Source organism: Harmonia axyridis, chromosome 5, assembly GCF_914767665.1.
Source record: "Harmonia axyridis chromosome 5, icHarAxyr1.1, whole genome shotgun sequence".
NCBI classification, from domain to species: domain Eukaryota; kingdom Metazoa; phylum Arthropoda; class Insecta; order Coleoptera; family Coccinellidae; genus Harmonia; species Harmonia axyridis.
The window spans coordinates 28563022-28584613 of record NC_059505.1 but is presented as its reverse complement, the minus strand read 5'-3'; the positions used below and the strand labels follow the sequence as shown (position 1 = coordinate 28584613).

The 21592-nt window shown below is 36.6% G+C and overlaps 1 protein-coding gene across 1 annotated transcript in view; it reads left to right on the top strand.

Annotated features, from left to right (window-relative positions):
- The window catches only part of LOC123679914 (obg-like ATPase 1), a 53570-nt gene that overhangs the window by 15194 nt on the left and 16784 nt on the right, over positions 1–21592 (top strand). The window contains exons 4-7 of the mRNA XM_045617477.1: positions 5390–5517; positions 5582–5757; positions 10195–10272; positions 16448–16545. Of these exons, the coding sequence (XP_045473433.1) occupies positions 5390–5517; positions 5582–5757; positions 10195–10272; positions 16448–16545 (480 nt within the window). The remainder of the gene's footprint in view (positions 1–5389; positions 5518–5581; positions 5758–10194; positions 10273–16447; positions 16546–21592) is intronic.

Genomic DNA, 21592 nt, shown 5'->3' with positions numbered 1-21592 from the left:
TACTCAACGTGAGGGCCTTTTTCCCGAGATACGGCATAGCCCAGAATTACAATTTTTACAGTAGTATTACAAATAAGGGTTCAAAATAACGTTATTGATATTCACTCATTTACCCCCGGTTTCTCAAAGGCCAATAAACGTAAAAATCAACTTAACATTTCGCTAGTCAATACAGTTGTAAAATATTTAACATGAATTGTATGTCAAGTCAATTTTTTTTCGGTAATTTACTCCTCTTCTTTTTTCTGCATTGTCTCTTTTTTTCTTTTTTTTCTGCTCAGTCTCTTTTTTTGTCTATTTTTTTTCTGTGATATATGTATATGCTTTCTTGCATCATTGCATTAACATTGAATGGAACTGCATTCAATCTTCTCCTTTGTTTTCGGTTATTTCTGGTTGTTGTTTGTATTTCTGAAGAAGGTCAGAACAAAGCATTCTTGAAAGGAAAGGAGATATTTTTTTCTCCGGATATTCTCTTTATTTTTTCTATTGACACTTGATGATGATTTATTTTTTCCGGCTAATAATATTATAAATACGGAAGAAACTTAATCAGTCAGTTTCGCTTTGACGCCTAAACCACTGAATCGATTTTTCGCTTGTCAAATAGGTATAGAAAAAAAAAATTAAGTTGCAATCAATATGTTGCCCACTCTGCATATATTTCGTTTTGTGAAATCATTTCAAAAAACACTAGCCGATTTCGTGAAACTTTTGTAGAAAACATTTTTTTGTACCTCTTTCAGTAACAAAGTTAAAGGGGGGTCATATTATGGTGGAAACCTCTGTACATAGTTTCACTGAAGGTCGATTCATATTATCCGACACGTATCGCTTCAGACACCAAGCTAATCGTTTACGACAAATATCATTTGATGCGTTTCATATGAAGTAATTCACATTGTCCGTCACCGATCGTGTCATTCGCCATCCGTTCCGTTCAGTATTCTTCGAGAGAATATTTTGTCTGATGTCGTATGTCCGGAGTCTGTATGAACGTGTCTAAACGGATAATGTGAATTAGCAGACAGTTGCGCTTAATTCTCAAAACACGTAATTTTCGTTGGTAATGGATTCCGAAAAATTAATTTATTTAGTGCGTGAGCAGGAAATTCTAAATCATAGATTGTATCATGATACTAATGAAAAGAAAAAATTTGGAGGGCAATTGCCGACATTTGAAATAAGATGGTTCTGTTTTTGAATATTGGGTGTACAGTAAATCTTCTTACTGACTTTTCTCTTGTTTCATCTTTATCCAGTAATAAGGCAATATCACATAGTTTTTTACGTGTAAGTTATAACATTTTTCGCACCTCAATTTATCCACTGCCTGAATCAAACTGAAACGCTTTTTGAATGAGTATATGAACACGCTCTCCGTTCCGACAATCGATTCGCTTGGTGTCTGAAACGATACATGTCGGATAATATGAATCGACTTTTAAAACAGCATCTCCGTAAACTCTTTGGAGCTCTCGATGCACTTCGGCCGGCGTTTTCTCCGATTGAAAGGAGAAAATGAACACTTCCCGAAATGACGATTATTTGGCACAAAATCAGACATTAACACAACCATATGACGCCAAAACAAAATCACTATAATGTTCACCTTGTGTCTAAGCTTGATTGATGACGTTTTGGATAGGTCAAAATGAAGAAATGAAAATTAGTAATAATTATGTATTCATAAGGAATTAATGAACTTTATATGCCATGTTTTTGACCGGGACTACCGATTAACCTTAAATCGTCATTTGAGTTACACCATCGTCTAACCATGGGCTCTCCGCCCTCTATCTCGAAAACGATTCAACGTATAGAAAAACTGAAAAACCCTCGGAACAAAAGTTGTAAGGAATCCATTCATATACAATATTGATAAATAACAAATAGCGAAAACCCCATAGGAAAAAAATATTTGCAAAAAATCGATTTAGGCATCATTGACCTTCGATGTTAATAGTTGCGGACACCCTACCATATGTAGGTTTTGAGGCAACGTGTAGGATGGCCAGATACAAGTTTATAACTAGGTATCTCAAATTGCGAGATTATTACCTAACCATACGACATACGGCGTAAACCACAATCCGTCTCGCCATATCAATCCTATTATTCCTATTAACGACAATCACCGGTCAAAACAACCCAAACCGCCAATTGAGTCGCCGAATCTCAGGCCCGACAAAAACTACGCGAACGCAACGTCAAAAACCGGGCATTTCGACTTACCGTATCGATACGAGACGGGCTCCCATTCCACCACGAAATGACCGATTATTAAATCGTGAGCGGACATCGCCGACGACGACGACAGTCGCCGGCGCGTTCGTTTTAATCAATGAGCACAGAATAGGAATATAATTCGACCGAATACGGCGGTCACAGACGCCAAATTGCTATTTAAACGATCCGGAGACGGTCCGTTTTTAAAGATCCCACCCGTTTTACGACGTGTCCCAAATTGTTCGGGGTACGATGCCGCGTCCGTTCCCACCGGCCCATGGGCGCCTGACAAATTGGCATCACCCCTATTACGGACACCGATTACGGGCGTAAAAGATGGCGTCGACGGCGATTGAAAAGTGCCCATTTCATTCTGAAAAAAACTGGACGTAGAATCGTTCGGTGTGTTGTTATGCGGCGGCATCTTTAATCACACGCAGTTTTCGTTTATTGAGCAAAATCGTTCGGAAATGGCACCGTTTTTATGTGGCGCGATTGGCGAACCTGATATTTTGACAGGTGCGTCGGAGAACGCCTCCGGTTGTGACACAGGTTGGTTCGGACGACGAGATGTCGTGGGGTTGTTGGGGAATTCGCAAGATGAAATTATAGATGTGATAAATAGGGATAATGTATGACTTGTCGATCCCAAGATTCGGCTCGTTTATCGAGGAAAAATTTTAGATTATATAGCGTGCTCTACAAGCTTTATGACAAACTTTGGCAGATGATAGTTGCGTGCTCATTATGATTTTTTCTTGAGAACTTAGCTGCGATTCATTTTCGTTAAGAAGTTAGAAGAAATTGATAGAATGATCTAGCACCTAATGTATGAAAAATGGTCAGCGGTTAATTTCAAAAGTTAGTAAGGTTTTTTGTAGACCTTTATAATGAGAAGAGCTGATTAAAAGACTCTGGTCAACGCTGGTTCCCTAGTTATGCGGTGTTCATAGTAGACATAGCGATAAAAGCTACAAAAGTAATATTATTATGTTTCGAACCAGGGAAGATATTTGAATAGTTTTTTCGCTAGTTTGCAGCTTTAAGCGCTATTCTTCATTGATCACTAAGGTTTTTCAATTTTCTAGGGGAAGGTATCGTCTTCATTTATGAGGTACATGACTAGGCGGAAAACGTATGTGCTTAGGTGGTTTGCTCATAGTTTCATTTTCATTGTTCGTTTATTATTTCGCTATTTTCATTGAAATATTAAATGCAAAAGAATATAATAACAGTATTCTTAAATGGTACACTATCCAGCAAGTATCTGTGCTCAGCCAGTATTGTCGGCAGTTGATTCCTATCATCAAACTATCAATTATGGATTCACGGCTTCGCTTGATATTCAAACTACTTGGCCCAAGCTCAAGTAGCTGGAGTTTGACTTGCAATCAACTCAAATTTAAGTCAAGTAGTAGTTTTTCAATGTCAAGTCAAGTATTTATTTATCAAGTACTTGACTTAACATTGAACGAATTACTACTTGACTTGAACTTGAGTTGATTTTAAGTCAAGCTCAAGCTTGAACTTGAGCTTGGGCCGCTGTTTTGTATTGGTATTTTCCAAGCCCACAGAAGGGTACAGGACCAAGAGGTGTCTACCTTGATGCTTTTTTTGCAAGTTCAACAGCTTTCTCATTTCCTTCAATACCACAATGCTCCGGTACCCATAATATAGTTGCTTTATTGCCTCTTGCCTGTTGCTTCATGGTATTACATCACTTCCATGGCGCATGAGTGACGAGAGCTAAAATTGTCATCTATTGAAATCTCAACCCGATCTGTAATAACAGAATTATTGGTTATTTCTTTTCCAATATTTTCCTTGAATTTTTTATGGTTCATGATTAGATCAACTTAAAATTTTGTACGAAGCTTTGAATTGTTTTTTCATATCAACATCCAAAATATTAACTCCGTTTGTTTCGTGGTTACGGAAATATTGGGTAATTTATTTTCGATATTCTTTTTGAATTTTCTATGGTTCTGGCAAAGGCATAAACATGAAATTTCACACTAAGCTTGAAACTTTCATTTTACATCCAAATGCAAATTTTCATCTTGATCTAATCTATAGTCTTGAAATTAACAGGAAAGCATATTTTCAACGGCAATGTTCACGAAACCCCCAGTAGTATTATTCCCATTATCGACCTCAACTTCAGATCCGAACCTACCCTGAAATCTTCATTACGGTGTACTTCAACGTCAGCTTTTATGTTTATGACGTAATTGGGTCCCAAGTTTATGCACCTTTATCGCCCATTTCTGAAGTGGGTGATAAAGGCACTTCATGTCTTAGCTAAGGTAATCTAATTTTTTTAAGTAGCCACATTCACCTGCTGGACCTGAGCCTTTCTGTGGACTAGGAAAAGACCAATATAAGGCAGCGGTCCAGCAATGGGAGTGAATAACAGGATACCCCACTGGACAAACACTCCTGGACTTACTCAGGCCAATAAATTCGTGATGATTTCTCCTACCTACGCCAGAAAGCTCTTGAATCAGTCACGAGCCGAGATTCGGGTGATGGTGGGACTGCTTACGGGCACTGTCGGTACAAACATCATTTGTACCGTATGGGAAAGTCAGCAGATGAGATTTGCAGGCTCTGTGGATCAAAAGCAGAAACAGCTGAACTCATGGTATGCAAGTGTGCAGAGCTGGCTGACCTAAGAACCATTCATATGGGGAAGCCGGTCCTAGATACCCGAGAGGTAACGGCCAAGGCCCCTAAGGAGGTTGTCGGTTTTATCAACGCCATTGACGACCTCCTTGGGTTTCCATGAATGAGTAGGGTAGAGAGCAAAAAACCTACATGGTCGCAGTTCCCGGAAGGCTCACCGAGTCACAACAACCCCAGTTCAAACAATAATAATATGATCGGAGTGAAAATGGACCTCATCTCTAAAAATCATTTCTTCAACATGTTCCCCTGAACTCTGATTGATGACCTAATGTTTACGAAATCCCATGTAGCAACTATAGATCTGACAGAACATAACAAAGCTTTCATTCTTATTGATTCACATACATAAATAATATAATTACGAGACCAATTAATGGAAGAACTATCACAAATATTTGATCCATACTAGAGAGTTATTTCATCACATCTTGGTAGTTTGCACTAGTTTTCTTAGTGATGTTTTTCTTTGCAGCAAAGTACCCGCTTTCCTGAACGTGGTCGACATTGCCGGTTTGGTGAAAGGTGCATCGGAAGGTCAAGGTCTAGGAAACGCCTTCCTTTCTCACATCAGCGCCTGTGACGCCATCTTCCACCTTTGTCGTAAGTATTTCCGTTGAGTCTTGGATGTATCCTAGGTGATCATCGAACATTTTTCAATTTTCAGGAGCCTTTGAAGACGAGAATGTGACCCACGTGGAAGGAGACGTGAACCCAGTAAGAGATTTAGAAATAATCAACGAAGAGTTGAGGATAAAGGATGAGGAAACCTTGAACAAGGCTCTGGATAAGATCGGTAGAGTTGTTGAAAGAGGAGCAGACAAGAAACTGAAGCCCGAATACGTAAGTATAATCTTCGCTCATTTGTTGCAGATTGTTCATCAATAATCTGGATTAGACTAAGCATTATAACAATAATAAACTTTTATTGATCTCGTTGGAAAATACAGTATGGTACAAATCGGTAAAAAAACATTCATTATAACAAGGGCAATAAGAGAAAAAAGGGACGAAACAAACTGATTAAAGGTCATAAGAGCATGAAACTAACAAACTATCGAAGGATAACCCTTGTTCAATAACGTACTTTGAAGGGTTATTTCAAATTGAATATTATTTTTTTATACGCATTGTCAAATGATTGTATATTTGAACACCTAAGTAGAAGGACAAATACTCAATTCTAGTTATTTTATGTGCTGACACAACCAGAACATCTCTGTTTCTAGCTGAATATTGATGATATATTTTCTTGTAAGATACTCCATTAGACTTAATGTAAACAGTGCATTTTTATATAAATATGCCATTTATAGCATGCAATAGTCAAGATCTTGATGAATGTGACATGGAATTTGTGAAGAAATTCTGAAGATTATGTTATATGCGCTAAACAAAAGTGAATATCCTGAATGGATTGATCTATTCAATAACCTACAAACCAGATCTATATTTTGACACCAAGCTGTAAGCATTTACAGAATTGAAGAAATAATACCCAGACCCACCACCTCAAATCTTCGCTCTGCAGTAAAAATAATAAGTCATCAATGAAAAGTATGACGTACTCAGGTAAATCATCAATAAATAAAATGAACAGTAGAGGACCGAGCACGGATCCTTGAGAAACCTTCGACTTCAGCGTGTAAACCTCTGAGTCAGCAGCCTCATAGGCCCTGACTGACATTTTCCTTTTGAAATGTAAATTCTAACTAGTCCAGAAACGTATCCCCAAGTCATATACATATCATAAAATTCACTGAGCATTGAAATCCAAGGAATCGAAATATTGGGAATGGCTCTAAAATATCTAAACTTTTTACTCATCGATGAATAATTCATGGTCAAATTTGATGCTATGTATCGAGATTCTAGAGACAGATGAATCAGCTAATTAACTGAATGCGCCCAATGTTTTCGGAAATATAAATAATCATTTGAATGAGTTCTTCATAGACCTCAAACCTACTGTGCTAATTTGTCTGCAGTGAATTGAGTCTAAACTAAATCAAGCGCGAAAACGCAGTAATATTACAAAATTCAGTTCAGCATCGTGTTCTAATTGCAGGAAATGATAATAAAATATGAATAATTGATAATATGGTTGGGAATCTACCTATTAGCATTCTACCATCCACAAACATATCTGCCCAACAAGAACTGCTTACGTATTCTCTCTCTCTGCCTACGCGATTTTAAAGAGATCAAGTCGACGTGTTGTGTGGCCGAAGATTTCATTAAAGACACTGTTACGTCATAAACCTACGATGCTGGATCATAATCTTTGATTCGACACGTCCCGTGTCTGACAGCTTTTTGTAGGTGGAGGTGTCAGCACTTTATCTTCTCGCAGTGGATTTATCCGTGCGTTGTTCCTCCGTAACAAAAAGTAATAACAACTATTGTAACGTGATTTGTCTACTTGTATCTGGAATGGGGTACGCCAATCTTTCGAATGCATCTTGGGAAATAGGTCTTATTAAATGTTGTTGATGTTGCGACATTGTTGATTAGATAATCATGTTGGTTGTTGAATCGGACATCATGTAAAAAACGAAATATTAGTTTGTTTTTCATCCCTATTACCGGACTTTTCTGTATTAATGTCTGTAAAAATCATATTCTTCAAAATCTTCTTCAAACATGATATAAAAGATCTGAAACGAATCGACTTCTGTGTGGCTTATATCCCTCTTTTGGCAGTTTACTGTGCCGTCATATTCATATGAAGATAAATTTTCATTTTGTCCACAATATCTCTCATATTGTTATTTTATAAATCATGATATGTTTTTGATCATCAGCAACTTTTGATTGATGGCTTTGTTTTAGAAATATAGCAAGTAGCACTGTTTTGTTGATAATTTTTTTCAATTAGTTTTTATAATTAGGAAGGCACAATCGTTTAACATTGTTCTAAAAACCCACTCTAACAGTTGCGATGATGAGATATTTTTAATAAATATCAAAGAAATAAAATTCGATTCATTAGGTTCTAAACCATTCTCAAAGTTCTTCATATTATGAATTATCTTATTATCTATGATAAGACCTCCGAAACTACTGGACATTCTTCCGAGAAATTAAAAAATCCAAAAACTATATATTGATATTTTTTTTCGTTATTGAATTATGACAGAAAATTATTCCCTTTTAAATATCAGAACTGGCACATTTTTGGTGCTCACTCCTATCGTATTAGTTAGTGTGAAAGCTGACTTTTTAGATAACTCACATTATCGATATAATGATTGTTAGTATTATTAGTTTTTACTTGAAGATATTCTCACATTTTAAATTTCTCAGAGAATTAATCTTCCGATGATAATCTACGAAGTTACGCATGAACATTCGTTTCACTATTTTGTATCTGATTTTCAGAGCTTAGCTCTTGATTAAAAATGATAAAGAAGTGTCATCTATTAAATATTAGTTACCATATACGGTTGTCCCATCACATCATTCATGTGAGTGAATGCTTCAGAACACTTTGTATACACAGTTTTAATTCTTTGAGAGACATCCTCTCCAAGAAAACACTAGGTTCTAATGATCTAAAACTCCCTGACCGAATCAATCTTGCCTTACTGCATCACGATATGGGGTGGAGCCTTCACAACACGCTGAATACTGTGAAAAAAAAAACTGAGAATACACTACTAAAAATTAGCCCGAAAAAAAATGGTTTTCTACCGATAAGCAATATCAAGAAGCACATGTATTGAATGCCAAACTATTATACGTCTACCAATGTTCCAGGAGAATGTCCATAAAGCAAGAAAAATTCAACTGGAAAAATATTAGGATGAACTGGTATACCAAAAACTTGAATATTAATATTCAATCTATTTTTATCGATTTTTTTTCGGTCTAAATTTTTCAACATCTTACCAGTTAATTTGAAACAGATTCCAAAAGTGAAGAAATACAATTCTGAAACTTGGCTTCCTCCCACCTATATCAAATAACTTATGCAATATTAGAAATCTGATTACCTAGGGTTATCTGTTGAAGTTTTTTTTTAATCACAATGTCAAATAAATTCAACTTTCTCTGATCGGGCTCATAACAGACAGGCAATTATGCCTAGACTAATGTGGTCGATCTTGAAATTCATTCTGGCATCAATATGTTAATGTTTTAAATAATCTGTACCCTTATTTGAAGGAAATAAATTGAAATGAATTAAAAGTTAATTTTATTGATGTTGCAACGTTTATTTAGCAATAACCTAATGAATGTAATGAACGTAGATAGAGGGAGCATACGTCATTTCCATTGAGCAAATTTTGTCCCCAATATGAACTATCAAATTTCACATAAGGTGCGCTGAAATGGAAACATATCAGTGATACGATATTTCCCTCAATTCGCGAGTTTCTCCACAAAGAACGCACTTCTTATGTCCCATAGTGAATCAACGTTTCATATTAACTCAAAATATATTGAAATAAATACCTAAATATATCAGATATTCAGAAAATAAACTTCAAGCGCGCCGAACGACGTGAAACAACCGATGACACTAGGAGAGCAAAACTGGCCAAACCTCGGATTTCAATAGGTAGATACAGAAAATTATAAATATTGTGCTTGTTATAAATTCGACAATAATTAGAAAAAATATCGGATGTCAAATATTCAAATTTGCATATTTAATCGGGAATCGCTCAAATAAATATATTTTATTCAATATAATATATTTTCATAATTTATATAGCAAAATTGTGAATTTGATAATATATGACAATCCGACAACGTAATCTAACCATGTTGGGGACATGTAAAATTTCGTTAACTTCCTCTATCTATGTTCATTACTCTATGGCAATAACCTAATCTACAAAACTGTCAAGTTATTGATTTGTCACTAGAACAGTGTTGCCCAATCTCACATTAAAACCCGAAACCACTAATATGATACTGACCAGCGTTAAAAAAAAATCCCATTAAATTCTGTTCGGATTCTTTTTCCATCCTCTCTATGGATTCCTCCCGCGATCTTGAAGTATCATTCTCGAGATGACAAATCATAAATCAAAACATCGTATCGTCTACGAAGAATGCCCGATCGGACACGGATGTTACATCGTAAATGGACGACGCGATTAATGAGGTAACACCTGTGGGTGGTGCCTCCCCGCGTGGGCCCCACCGGGGGGCCGCACGCCCCTTCGCGGCACGAGCCCCCTTCGATCCGTGGTGATGATGATATTTTATATTCCGCTCTACGTTTACGATGCTAATTTGATGATGCTCATGGTTTTTGGTCGTTTCTAGGACACGCTGCAGAAGGTGAAGCATGTCCTGGTGGATGAGAAGAACCACATCAGGTTCGCCGACTGGGACGTAAAGGATGTAAGTAGACTTTTCGTTTTTTTTTTCAGTTTTTCGAAGTTTTGAAGAATACGCAAAAATGATCAATTGATCAACTAGTTTAATTAAAATTATTCATTTGATTCAATTCAAATATCAATATTCAATATTTATCAATTGATTGCAACATTTTTTCGTCGAAATCTATTTCGAATGAAATTGAACCTTCTAGTACATATACAGAATGTTCTACAAGCTCTACGACAAATTTTGACATATGATAGTTATGCTCATTCTGAACATTTTTTTTTCTATGAACATTTCGTTTTCGTTTATAAGTGACAAGCATTTGAAATAATTTATTCTCGTGTTTGAATTAGTAGACCGATTAATGAAAATACCAGTTGATATGACAACTAGAATTTTTTCGATGGTTACTTCAACAATATGCCTCAATGTTTGGGATTTTCAGCAATGATTTGATGACAGTAGAAATAATCAATTATCGTTTAAATGCAGATTTGAATTAAAAATTTGTTGGAGCACAACTTTTTTGACTTCATTTATGATCTAGACCTCAACAAATTTGAGGTTACAGTAGTACGATGATTCACCACCTCACAGTGGGAGTCAAATAGCTGCTTGGTTAAATAAAAATTTCTCGAATAAATGGAGACTAATGCCATGGCGACCTAGTTCACTGGATATCAATACGTTAGATTTATATGCAAGGTGTTATATGAAGTAGCTTGCCCATCTGAAATAACATTTCGTCTTGATGGAATTAAAGAAGTAGCAAACCAAATAAGAAACTACTTAAAGCTGATGGATCGAGTTCAATCTCGGTTTAAACATATTTCTGACTTACAAAATAAAATAATTCCTTGACCTAAACTAGAACAAATCAGAACTATGTTGATAGGAAATATAATCTTCAGGATGGCTGCATTATCATGTGTTAAAGTTTGTCGTAGAGCTTGTAGAACACCAAGTGATAAATCAATTGAAAAATTTTTTCGGCAAAATTTTCTATTTCTTTGTTATATTGGCAATTTCGCGAGTGACATTTGTTGACAGAATCACTAGTCAAAGCAAATGTCGTCATCGATGAAATAATCTAAAAGCTGCAGAAAAACTTATCTTCGATTTATATTTGACGAAAAATCCAAGAGATGAAATAAAAACACCTTGCCTAATTAACAACAAGGAAAGTGGGATTATTTTATTAGAAATACATATCATGACGATTGTCAAAATGTTGCGACTGAAAAACTATTATGTCGGTGTTCCTCCATCTGAAAACAAACTGATGTCACTACATTTTTCCAGTACAAAACAATCGAGTGAAATAATCGATTGCATTTCACAAAACTGAAGTTATGAATTTGAAATCATTATTGGTATTTCATGTTCTTTTGGATACATACTGATATGGATCTTTCAATTACACGAGTACTTTTGAAAAAATCATAAATGAAAAATCCATATCAATTGGCGCCCCACGTGGGGTGCCAATTCCAAAAGAAATAATTCTTGAAAGAATATAGATCGTTGAATTGAATTGAAATAAAGAAAGAATCGATTACATATCACAAAACTGATGTTATGAATTTGAAATCATGATGGGTATTTCATGTTCTTTTGGATACATACTGATATGGATCTTTCAGTTACACGAGTGCTTTTAAAAAAATTATAAATGAAAAATCCATATCGATTGGCGCCCCACGTGGGGTGCCAATTCCAAAAGAAATCATTCTTAAAAGAATATAGATCGTTGAATTGAATTGAAATAAACAAAAATAAATTGAATTAAATCAAATGAATAAAAAATATAATCGAATCGGAGGAAATTATGAAGATTGATTGAGTTGGAAACTGGATGAAGTGGAGTTAATAGAATACGGTCTTACTGAACTGAGAGTGTCGTGTTGAGATATTTTGCGTTGAAACAGGAACTAATAAACCATTGTGTGAATTGGGCAGTGTTTTATCAATAGCATGGTTTTCAGTTGTCATCTGTCAAAACTATCACAGTTGTCAAAATGAAAATTCAAAATAGAGTTTCTACTTCTAAAACTTTCCACATTAGTATCTATTTCGGATCGCTATCATACTTTTAAATATTTCTCGATCCTCCCCGTACAGCATTATAGCTACCCGACGAAATGGGGAACTACCCCGACCATATCCATCCACAAAGAATACAATATTTTCAATTAACCCCCCGATCTCTACAAAAAAAAAACACGACCCGAATATCCGAAGACGATTGATGAATGAAACCGCGTCTGTTAAAAAAACCGCCTATCACCGCGGACCTGTTCCCGGTCGTTTTTTTTTTCTCTCTCCCCGCATTGACACCGTGAATCGACCGGCGCCCCCGCTGCGAGGGGAGCCCGTCGCGAGGTGTCGATGCCGGTGCGGAATAAAGAAAGTCGCCGGGGAGGCGATATTATTAGGACGCATTTACATTGCACCAAGTCATCGCGATAATCTATCACCTCGACTCTCTACTCGTGTGTGTGTTGTTCGATTGAATTCGTTCGTCGAGAGGGACCCGCGGTGCGCGGTTGTTATGGTAATCGTTTCTCCCCGCTTTTTAAATGGCGTTCTTGTCTTTCGTTGTCGGGATTTTACGTTGTTCGAGTTCGATTGAAGAATCGATAAAGGCTGATTAGTATAGAGCCAGCGTGACCAGATTGAAATATAATGAATCTACTAAACTTGCCGCAGAAATCTACTGAAAATCTACCAACACCGTTCATAAATCTACTAAAAATCTACTTACATATTTTTTGACAAAATTTCACAGATGGCGCTGCATTAGATTTTAAAATTATTCAGAATACACTTTATTCTAATGTCTTATGGTTAAATTTTACTTCATGAATAGGATATACAGTACAGATGCGTTCAGATTCGAAAATAAAACAAGATTTCATTTCAAAATTTGAACGACAAAAAAAAAGGAAAAAACCGAACAAAAACAAATAGGATCGAAATAGCAAATATAAATAAACAAACAAATTTATATATTTAAATAAACAAAAGGATATAAATAGAAATAAAAACTAGAATCTTTCGGATAAAAATAACATTAAATAAAGAAATGAAATACTACAGTTGAACATAAAAAAAATAATTGAAAAATCAGTATCAATCTGCAGTCAAATCATCGTCTTCAACATCCATATATAAATTTTCACTATCCATCGAATCGAGCATATTTTTTGTAGGTTGAAAACGACAACAATCACCTATCTCTTCAAGTCCTTCTTTAGCATGTTATAATAATGCTATATTTTTATTTAGAAATCTGTTTCTATTTTTTGTTTTGATGCGGTTAGTAGCTGAAATTATTCTCTTGCATTTGGCATTCGAAATCTGAAATATGCGGCCACCCAAATTTGTCGATGAAATTCCAGTTAGACATATTTTTTTCCACTGAATAGAATACCAAATGTGAGATAATGGTATATTTTCAACGGAAGTTTACACACCATCTGTTTTCAATGAGGCACCCTTCGGATATTCCATCATTCTTCGTATTATTCTCAGCCGACAGAAGTTTTATGATTTTATTATGTTTAAGTAATTACGTTCTTCTAGAAACACGTAGATCGTAGAACCTCAATGAGAATGAACAATGAATTGATTCATAGAAACCGTCTAGACATCCGAATTTCCATATTCCCAATCGTCTCAGTTAAATTTTTAAAACTACCAAAATCTACTAAAATCTACCAAAGGATTTCTTCCGACTAAAAACTCCATGAAAATGCGAAAAATCTACTAAAAAAGAAGATTTCTACTAAATCTGGTCACACTGTATAGAGCAGTGATTCCCAAAGTGGTCCAGGTGGACCAGAACGATAATTTTTCTGATTTCGATTGTAAATAACAGAAATATAGGATTTTCACTCACCAAGGTGTACGAAACTGCTTAGTGCCACTATTTAATCCTCTAATTGTTAATATCCAATTTTATTTTGTTATTCACAAATATTCAACGTTTTCAAATAACACCTGGTATTTGCATATTGGACAAAAATGTTATCCGTCATTAGCGAATTAAATTTTATAGGCCTTCCTTGGTTTTTCCAAGCAATTCTTCAACTAAAAAAATATATAGACACTGATATGATTTCTATCAGTTATTTTGAAAATTTTGAAATTTGGGCTGGGATCTAGTTGCAATCGAAAAATTTAAAAAAAAATCAACATTATATTTTTTCTTAACCGAACAACAAACCTCACTAATCGAACTAAATTTCAATAATCAAATAACTGATAGAAATCATATCAATTGGAGCCCCACTTTGGGCGCCAATTGATATGATTTCGATATCTGAAATCTAATTTAATTATTATTAATTACAACTTTTTTTAATTTTTCGATTGTGACTAGAATCTACAACAATTTTCAAAATAAAAAAAATTATAAATAATTAATATAAAATCATATCAATACCTACCTATATTTATTGCGGGGTCCACCGAAACCAGTAAGGCTATGAACGTTTCCACGAAAAATAAAGTTCGGGAACCACTGGTATTCAGGATTAAACAAAGCCAACCATTGGCGTCACTAAATTTGACTCATCGGGGGTTACCCCACTTTGAACAAAACTAAATCTTTCAATTTTCATAAATTTTCGTTTTTTAAATTGTTACTTTCTTTCAATTTTCATAAATTTTCTTTTTTTAAATTGTTACTTTTTTGTTTTTATTTCTTCTACTCAATTGGTGGAGGGGGAGGTTTTGGGGTTATGTCCAATAACCCCCATCTTTACGCCTATGACGCCAAAAGATCTAACTAGCTGGTAGTTCTAAAAGTTTTTCCAATGAAAGCTTTCATTTTGATATTACAAAAAAATACTAATATATTTTAAGCGAAATCAATGGATCTTTATTTCATATTAAAAAATAAGGTATGCCATTAAAGATGAAAAAATATCAGACAAATGGCTGCCACAGCTACGGTTGCAGCACCATATACTTTTCGTGGAATTTTCCATGACCAATTCACACATTTGCGGCTGTATTTCCTCGATAACTTCACGAAATGTCGCTGTAAAATCTGTCGTTTTCTCCAATTTCAGAATCACTCAGAATAAAGTAATTTTCAAAATTAATGCACTTAAAGCTCGGTCTTCAAGCTAACTGATTTGGCGTATATTCTGTTATTGCACGATGTATCGTTCTCAGTGGAACATTTCGATTCTTGAAAAGTCGTACTATTTAAAATTTAAGCATCTGCCCAACTAAATTATAAACACCAATTCTTAGCTCTAATTTACATGCTATTACGACGCAATCGATTTCGAAAACTTAATTATCTCTAAAATGACAAGTTATTGCATGGCTATTCTTTTCAAAGCCGACTAGACCAGTATCTTACGTTACTCACTCGGTCCTTGTTCCTTGATTTTTCTCTTAGGATCTTTTAGTGCTTTTCCAGTTGAGATGATAATTGGGATAGTACTCACTAATTAAAATCATTCCCCACTGGCGCCTTATGGCTTAAACACGAGGTCCCTCCCTATATTTCAAAATTTTTTCGACCTTATTTTGACTCTTTTTGGTATTGCTACAGCTACGTCGCTGTGTATTATTGTCTTTATCAACTAATAAATATCAGGTCTATTGTGAGGATCTGTTTTATCAATAAAAACCTTATGATACCAGTAAATTTTAAAGTGTTAATTCTTCAGGATGGTGTCTAGTTTTTACTTGTAGTATGGCACTATTTTCACACTCTATTACTACAAATATGGTTGTCAATTCTAGGTGAAGTATCTTTTTCACGTCATCGTGTCTTTCTTAATATTCCTTACCTGCTTACATTTGATATGTTGGATTGTTTCCTTCGATAGACACCCTTATTGGCATCGTTAGTCTGTGATAGTCTGCTAGGGTCATTAGCCGTGTAGGATATGCTTTTATTTCCATTATTATCATCAATGAAATAGCACTCCGACAAAAGTTTATGGAATGAAAGAAAAATTGAGCTATCGTGCTCAGGCTTTTCTGAATAACTTAAAATGCATAAGATTCGATGAGATATCCATCCTAAACCAATAAGTCATCAGATAAAAATCTCGGCGGATTTTATCGTTACCTCCTCGATATTTCCCAGGAGCTTGAATCGAATTAAATTCCGAACTCAAGTATTTTATGAATATCAATGTTCAACGATTTTATTCATTTTCAGATTGAAATACTCAATAAGTATCTCTTCCTGACATCAAAGCCAGCCCTCTACCTGATCAATCTCGCTGAGAAGGATTACATCAAGAAGAAGAACAAATGGTGAGTTCGCAGAAAACATTGATAGAGCTATTTTTATTCGAAAACTATTTTTTCATCTACTGTAAAACATTCGACCTGATTTCTTGATGGTCCTTACTATTTACCTTTGGTAATCTGGCTCGAGGGACCAAAAAATAGTAATTTGGTAAAGTATTATCATAGTATAAGGAAAGGATAGTGAGCCAACAGCCGTTTGACGGTGTAGGATTTCACATATGCCTACTTATGCGTTTCGTCCCTGGCACACACACCGGACTCATCAGTGTGACTTTGGTATATTTGTGTGTGCCGTGTCACAGACGCTTGGGGAATTTATTCGGGAGCCGCCGGGACTCGAACCCGGCACCTTGTCGCATCTCGGTGAGAAGGTCTACACTCTTAACCTCTAGGCCACCGACTGCTGTGTTTATTGTTGCTATGTGGAGCTTTATGAGAAGCCGCCACAACGGCAAGGAAATAGTCACCAGGGGTCGCTACTGTAGTTTGATTTGGATTTGGAGAAGTATCTCGATAATAGATAGCGCTGAGTCATGAGCTATAGATGGCGCAGAAATAATACAATAATTCATTCAGTGGCGTGGTTGAAAAGGGGTCGCATGACATTGCCAACAATTTTTATGTTATTATTAAGTTATCACAAATACACGCCACTGGCGTAAATGCTTATTACAGAACAGAAAAAATATCAAAATATAGAAATCTTCTGAACACTCTATTTCAAATGTTTTAGTTCTTCAAAATAACACCGATTTTTTTCAGAGGGCTCCACTTTACGGACCAATTTTTGACAGTAAAATTCGAGTAAAACGTGAGTACAACTAGATGGCGCTCAACATCAACAAAATCGAAAAAAGCACTACACTGGCTTAATATCCTTTCCTTACACTATGGTATTATTATTATTATTATTGAATACAGAGTAGAGACTTTTGAGCCAATAAGACTCACTAAATGAAGCAAAACTAACTCCGATACTTAACTCAAAGTTTACTTCGACCTCAAATCAACTTACAGAGGACCACACGTCAAGTCTCATTTGGTGCACCTACGACATCATCCGGCTGGCAGTTCCAGACACGAAACACGCGATTTGAAATGAAATATTGCCTCGTGGTGGTATGAAACCTCTCCCCGGCTAGTTTGAATGCATGACCTCTTAAGATTTTTATTATTTACCGGGGAGAAGATGATCGAGATCACAGCCGAAGAAACCTCGCATGTTCCTATAGAGGATAATTAAATCACCCCTCAATCGTCTATCAACAAAGATGGTCAGATTCATGTTGTTCAATAAGGAATACGAGTAGCCCTCCTCTGAATCGACTCGAAAAGATTATCATCCCTGCGCAACCATGGATGGCAGATAGGTCCAGCAAACTCAAGTCCTTGGCGTATATAAGTTTTAAAAAGGTTTCAAAAAGACCAGGAGCCAAGGCGATGTAGCCTTTTCCGGTGAACAGCTTCATATTCTCATAGCAAGTATTTGGCTGACTCAGTGGCTTCTTGACAGAAGCGACAATATTCAAAAAAATGTACACAAAATTCTCAATAATCAACCCAAACGCGAAAAACAATCAATAATATATCACTAAATCAATCATTATAAAGTCCAAGAAGATCTAACTGATTCTTAAACACATTGAGACTGGTTGAGTTCACTACTTCATTTGGAAACGCATTCCAACTTCGGAAAACTCGGTTGATAAGAAAATGCTGTCTTGGTGTCGTCCGGAAATTTTACTTGCGGAGGTTTAAATTATATCCTCTTAGCTTGCCATGATTGAGTGCACATAGCTCGGATGAATCAAGAGCAAGACCCCTGTGCAAAACGGTGGACGTGAAAATTAGATCACCTCTATTCCTGCGTTCGGTAATTCTCGGTGAATTTATGATCTTTAAGGTAGGTCTTATACATCCATATGGAATAGGGATGGCCCAGCGCTGAACCGACTCCAACAACTCAACATCATCCTTGAGATTGGGACCGGCAAACCCAAGAATAGGAAGGACATAGATCTTGTATATGTTGCACAAATATCCTGGATGTGTTCAGACCAACTAAAATCGCGGGAAACAATGAGGCCAAGATCAATCTGCAAGGAAGTCTGCCTCAGCTGGCGGCCAGCCAACACATAGCGAGTACGAGGATTCTTCTTACCAATGTGGAAAATGACACATTAGTCGAGGTTCAAAGGTAGCAGCCATCTGAGTAGAGTATTTAAATATTTCTGCAATTTTTTATGGTCTGAGGCAGGAGCAGAAAGCTTAGTGTCATCGGCAAACATCGAGCATAAAACTCTCGAAAAAGTAGGCATATCAGACGTGTAAAGAAGAAACAATATTGGTCACAAAACCCTGAGGTACCCCACTAGCTTTCAAGTTGACCGACTTGGATGCGTGTATTTAGCAGACTTAATATCGCTCTAAACCAAAAAAGTAGGCATATCGGACGTATAAAGAAGAACAACAGTGGTCCCAAAACGGATCCCTGAGGTACCCCACTAGCATTTAAATTGGCCGACTTGGATCCGTGTATGTAGCAGGCTTAATATCGCTCTAAACCATATGAATCGAATTACTCGATGGATCGGCGGAGTCATGCCTATCTGAACGCTTTCACAAGACCCGATTTTGTCATATCCCTAAGCCCCGTCAATCTCCTACGCATTCTACCGCCCGCAACATTAAAATCGGCTGCTGTGGCCATCGCGCGTTCGGCTCAGCGATACACAATAATAATCCACGTCGGTCATTAACGGGCCGGGCATAATGACCGCTGATTGCTTTGATCTCGTGCCGATTCGCGGCCCCGTCTGTCAACGTCAATCGCCGCTAATTCCGCTCTCCGCGACCATTCAACACCGGTAACGTTTTCTCTCTATCCGCGCGATGATGCGCCCTCTAGAAAAGGACTTAATTACACACACACACACACAGAAAACGGACGCGGGGTCCGCCATTGTTGGCGTTATTAGGGCCTTTTAATTAATATACGATGTGCCTCTTGTCCCGATCGGTATCAACACCGTACGGAGAAGCGTTTTACGATTCGGCCGTCGGATAAGGCTGCGGAGGTGCCGAAGACGTTAAGGTGGTTTTAGACGGAGCGGAACCCGTTCAGATTGTTGGCGGTGATTTGGTCTGTGACGGGAGTTTAAGGAGGATATGGAAAGTTGTGGTATCTTTATGGTTTAATTGCTTGTCGATTTTTATTGAGTTGTTGTTTAAAATGGGAACCGACCATTTTGGTCCCACTTTATAATGGCAAACTGAGGTTCGGATAGATCTTGATGTCAACAGCAAGAATATTTTCTATGACGGTGCCCATAACGATGCATTTCATGGCTTAAGAATCTGAGGGAATGGTGTGGATGCAATTCTGAACAAATCTTTAGAGCAACTGCCTCAAAGGTCAAGATAGCTATTGTGATGTATTTCACTAATACTTATGTATCTATATATATTTAGGTTCCAATAATATAATTGGGAATGAAAATCAATATTATTTAACAGAACATTTATTCCTTATGGAGGTTACACTGCTGAATGAGTTGAATGAAACCGATGTTAAATGTTTTCTTATCTGCGCAGCAGAAGCAACTCCGAAAACATTCCATACAAAAATCAATATATAACAATACTTCCTCCCTTAAAAATATCAACAACAAAAAAAAATCAATTCACAATATTCTTAACAAATATATAAGTTCTAAAAATAAGTTAAACGCTCTACAGGTCTAATTTTACGTTTTGGTCTCGTTCCTACATTACTTCCATACTCAGAAACCAACTCGTCTGAACTCTCAGTTACTTCCTGACTCAGTTCATTTTTTTCATGAGAAACCTCATCTGGATCAACCAACTCGCTATTAACCGGAAGTGCCAAAGCTTCAGAAGACATCGGAATAATCTGATCCAGGTGACGTTTCCATGTTACATTTCCCAACTCTGGAATGAGAACCAAATAAGTTGATTTACCTATTCTCTTGTTAATAATAGCCTTAATCCAATTTGATTGTCGACATCCGCCGCGGAGATAGCACTTGAAGAAGAAGATGGTGCCTATAAGGTCACACTCTTGCTTCAGATGTGATTCTAGAATAATGCTAAAAATGTTAATTCATTTACTTCTGGAGATGTTTAATGGATCTAATTTCCCCAAAAAAACCTTTCGTCTAACGATACTAGTTGCAAACTTCAAGCAAATCAATGAATTGTTACGGCTCTTGGTTTGTCACCATAGCTTTGGGATAACCCGATATAACTCAATGAATCGCATATATTAGTTGTACAACTTTGCTTCCGCATTTTTGCAATATATGACTGTAGTGATAAGTGGTAGTCGAAATAAGTCGTTTTGTGTCGAAATCATTAAGTTGTTCTCTAGTCAACATGTCAGCTTACGAGCCAAATTCTCGCTATTTATGAATGAATCTGCGGCTGAAGCTCACCGAATTCTCTCAAATACTCTATTTGTGGATGAATGTGCCGAGAGTAGTTTCAACGCTTCAAGAATGGTGATTTAGACGTCGAAGATCAGCATGGCGGTGGAAGAGAGAAGGTTTTCGAAGATGCAGAATTGGAGGCATTACTTGATGAAGACTCGTATCAAATGCAATAAGAATTGGCAGGATCATTGGGAGTGACGCAACAAGCCGTTTTAAAAACACCTGAAAGTGATGGAAATGATTCAGAAACAAGGAGATGTTGAACGGCATTTCTTTGCTTGTGAACAGCTGTTTGCAAGGCAAAGACGGAAGGGATTCCTGCATAGCATTGTGACTGAAGACAAAAAATGGATTCATTACGATAAATAATGAAAACGTTGAAATGGGAAATCCTACCTCACCAGTCGTATTCTCCAGACGTTGCTTACTCGGATTATCACTTGTTTCGATCAATGTCACACGGCCTGGCTGACCAGCACTTCCAGTCTCATGAAGAAGTAAAAAATTGGATCGATTCAGAGGTCGGTTCCAAAGATCACCAGTTTTTTCAACGCGGGATTCGTACGCTTCCTGAAAGATGATAGAAAGTAATGGCCAGC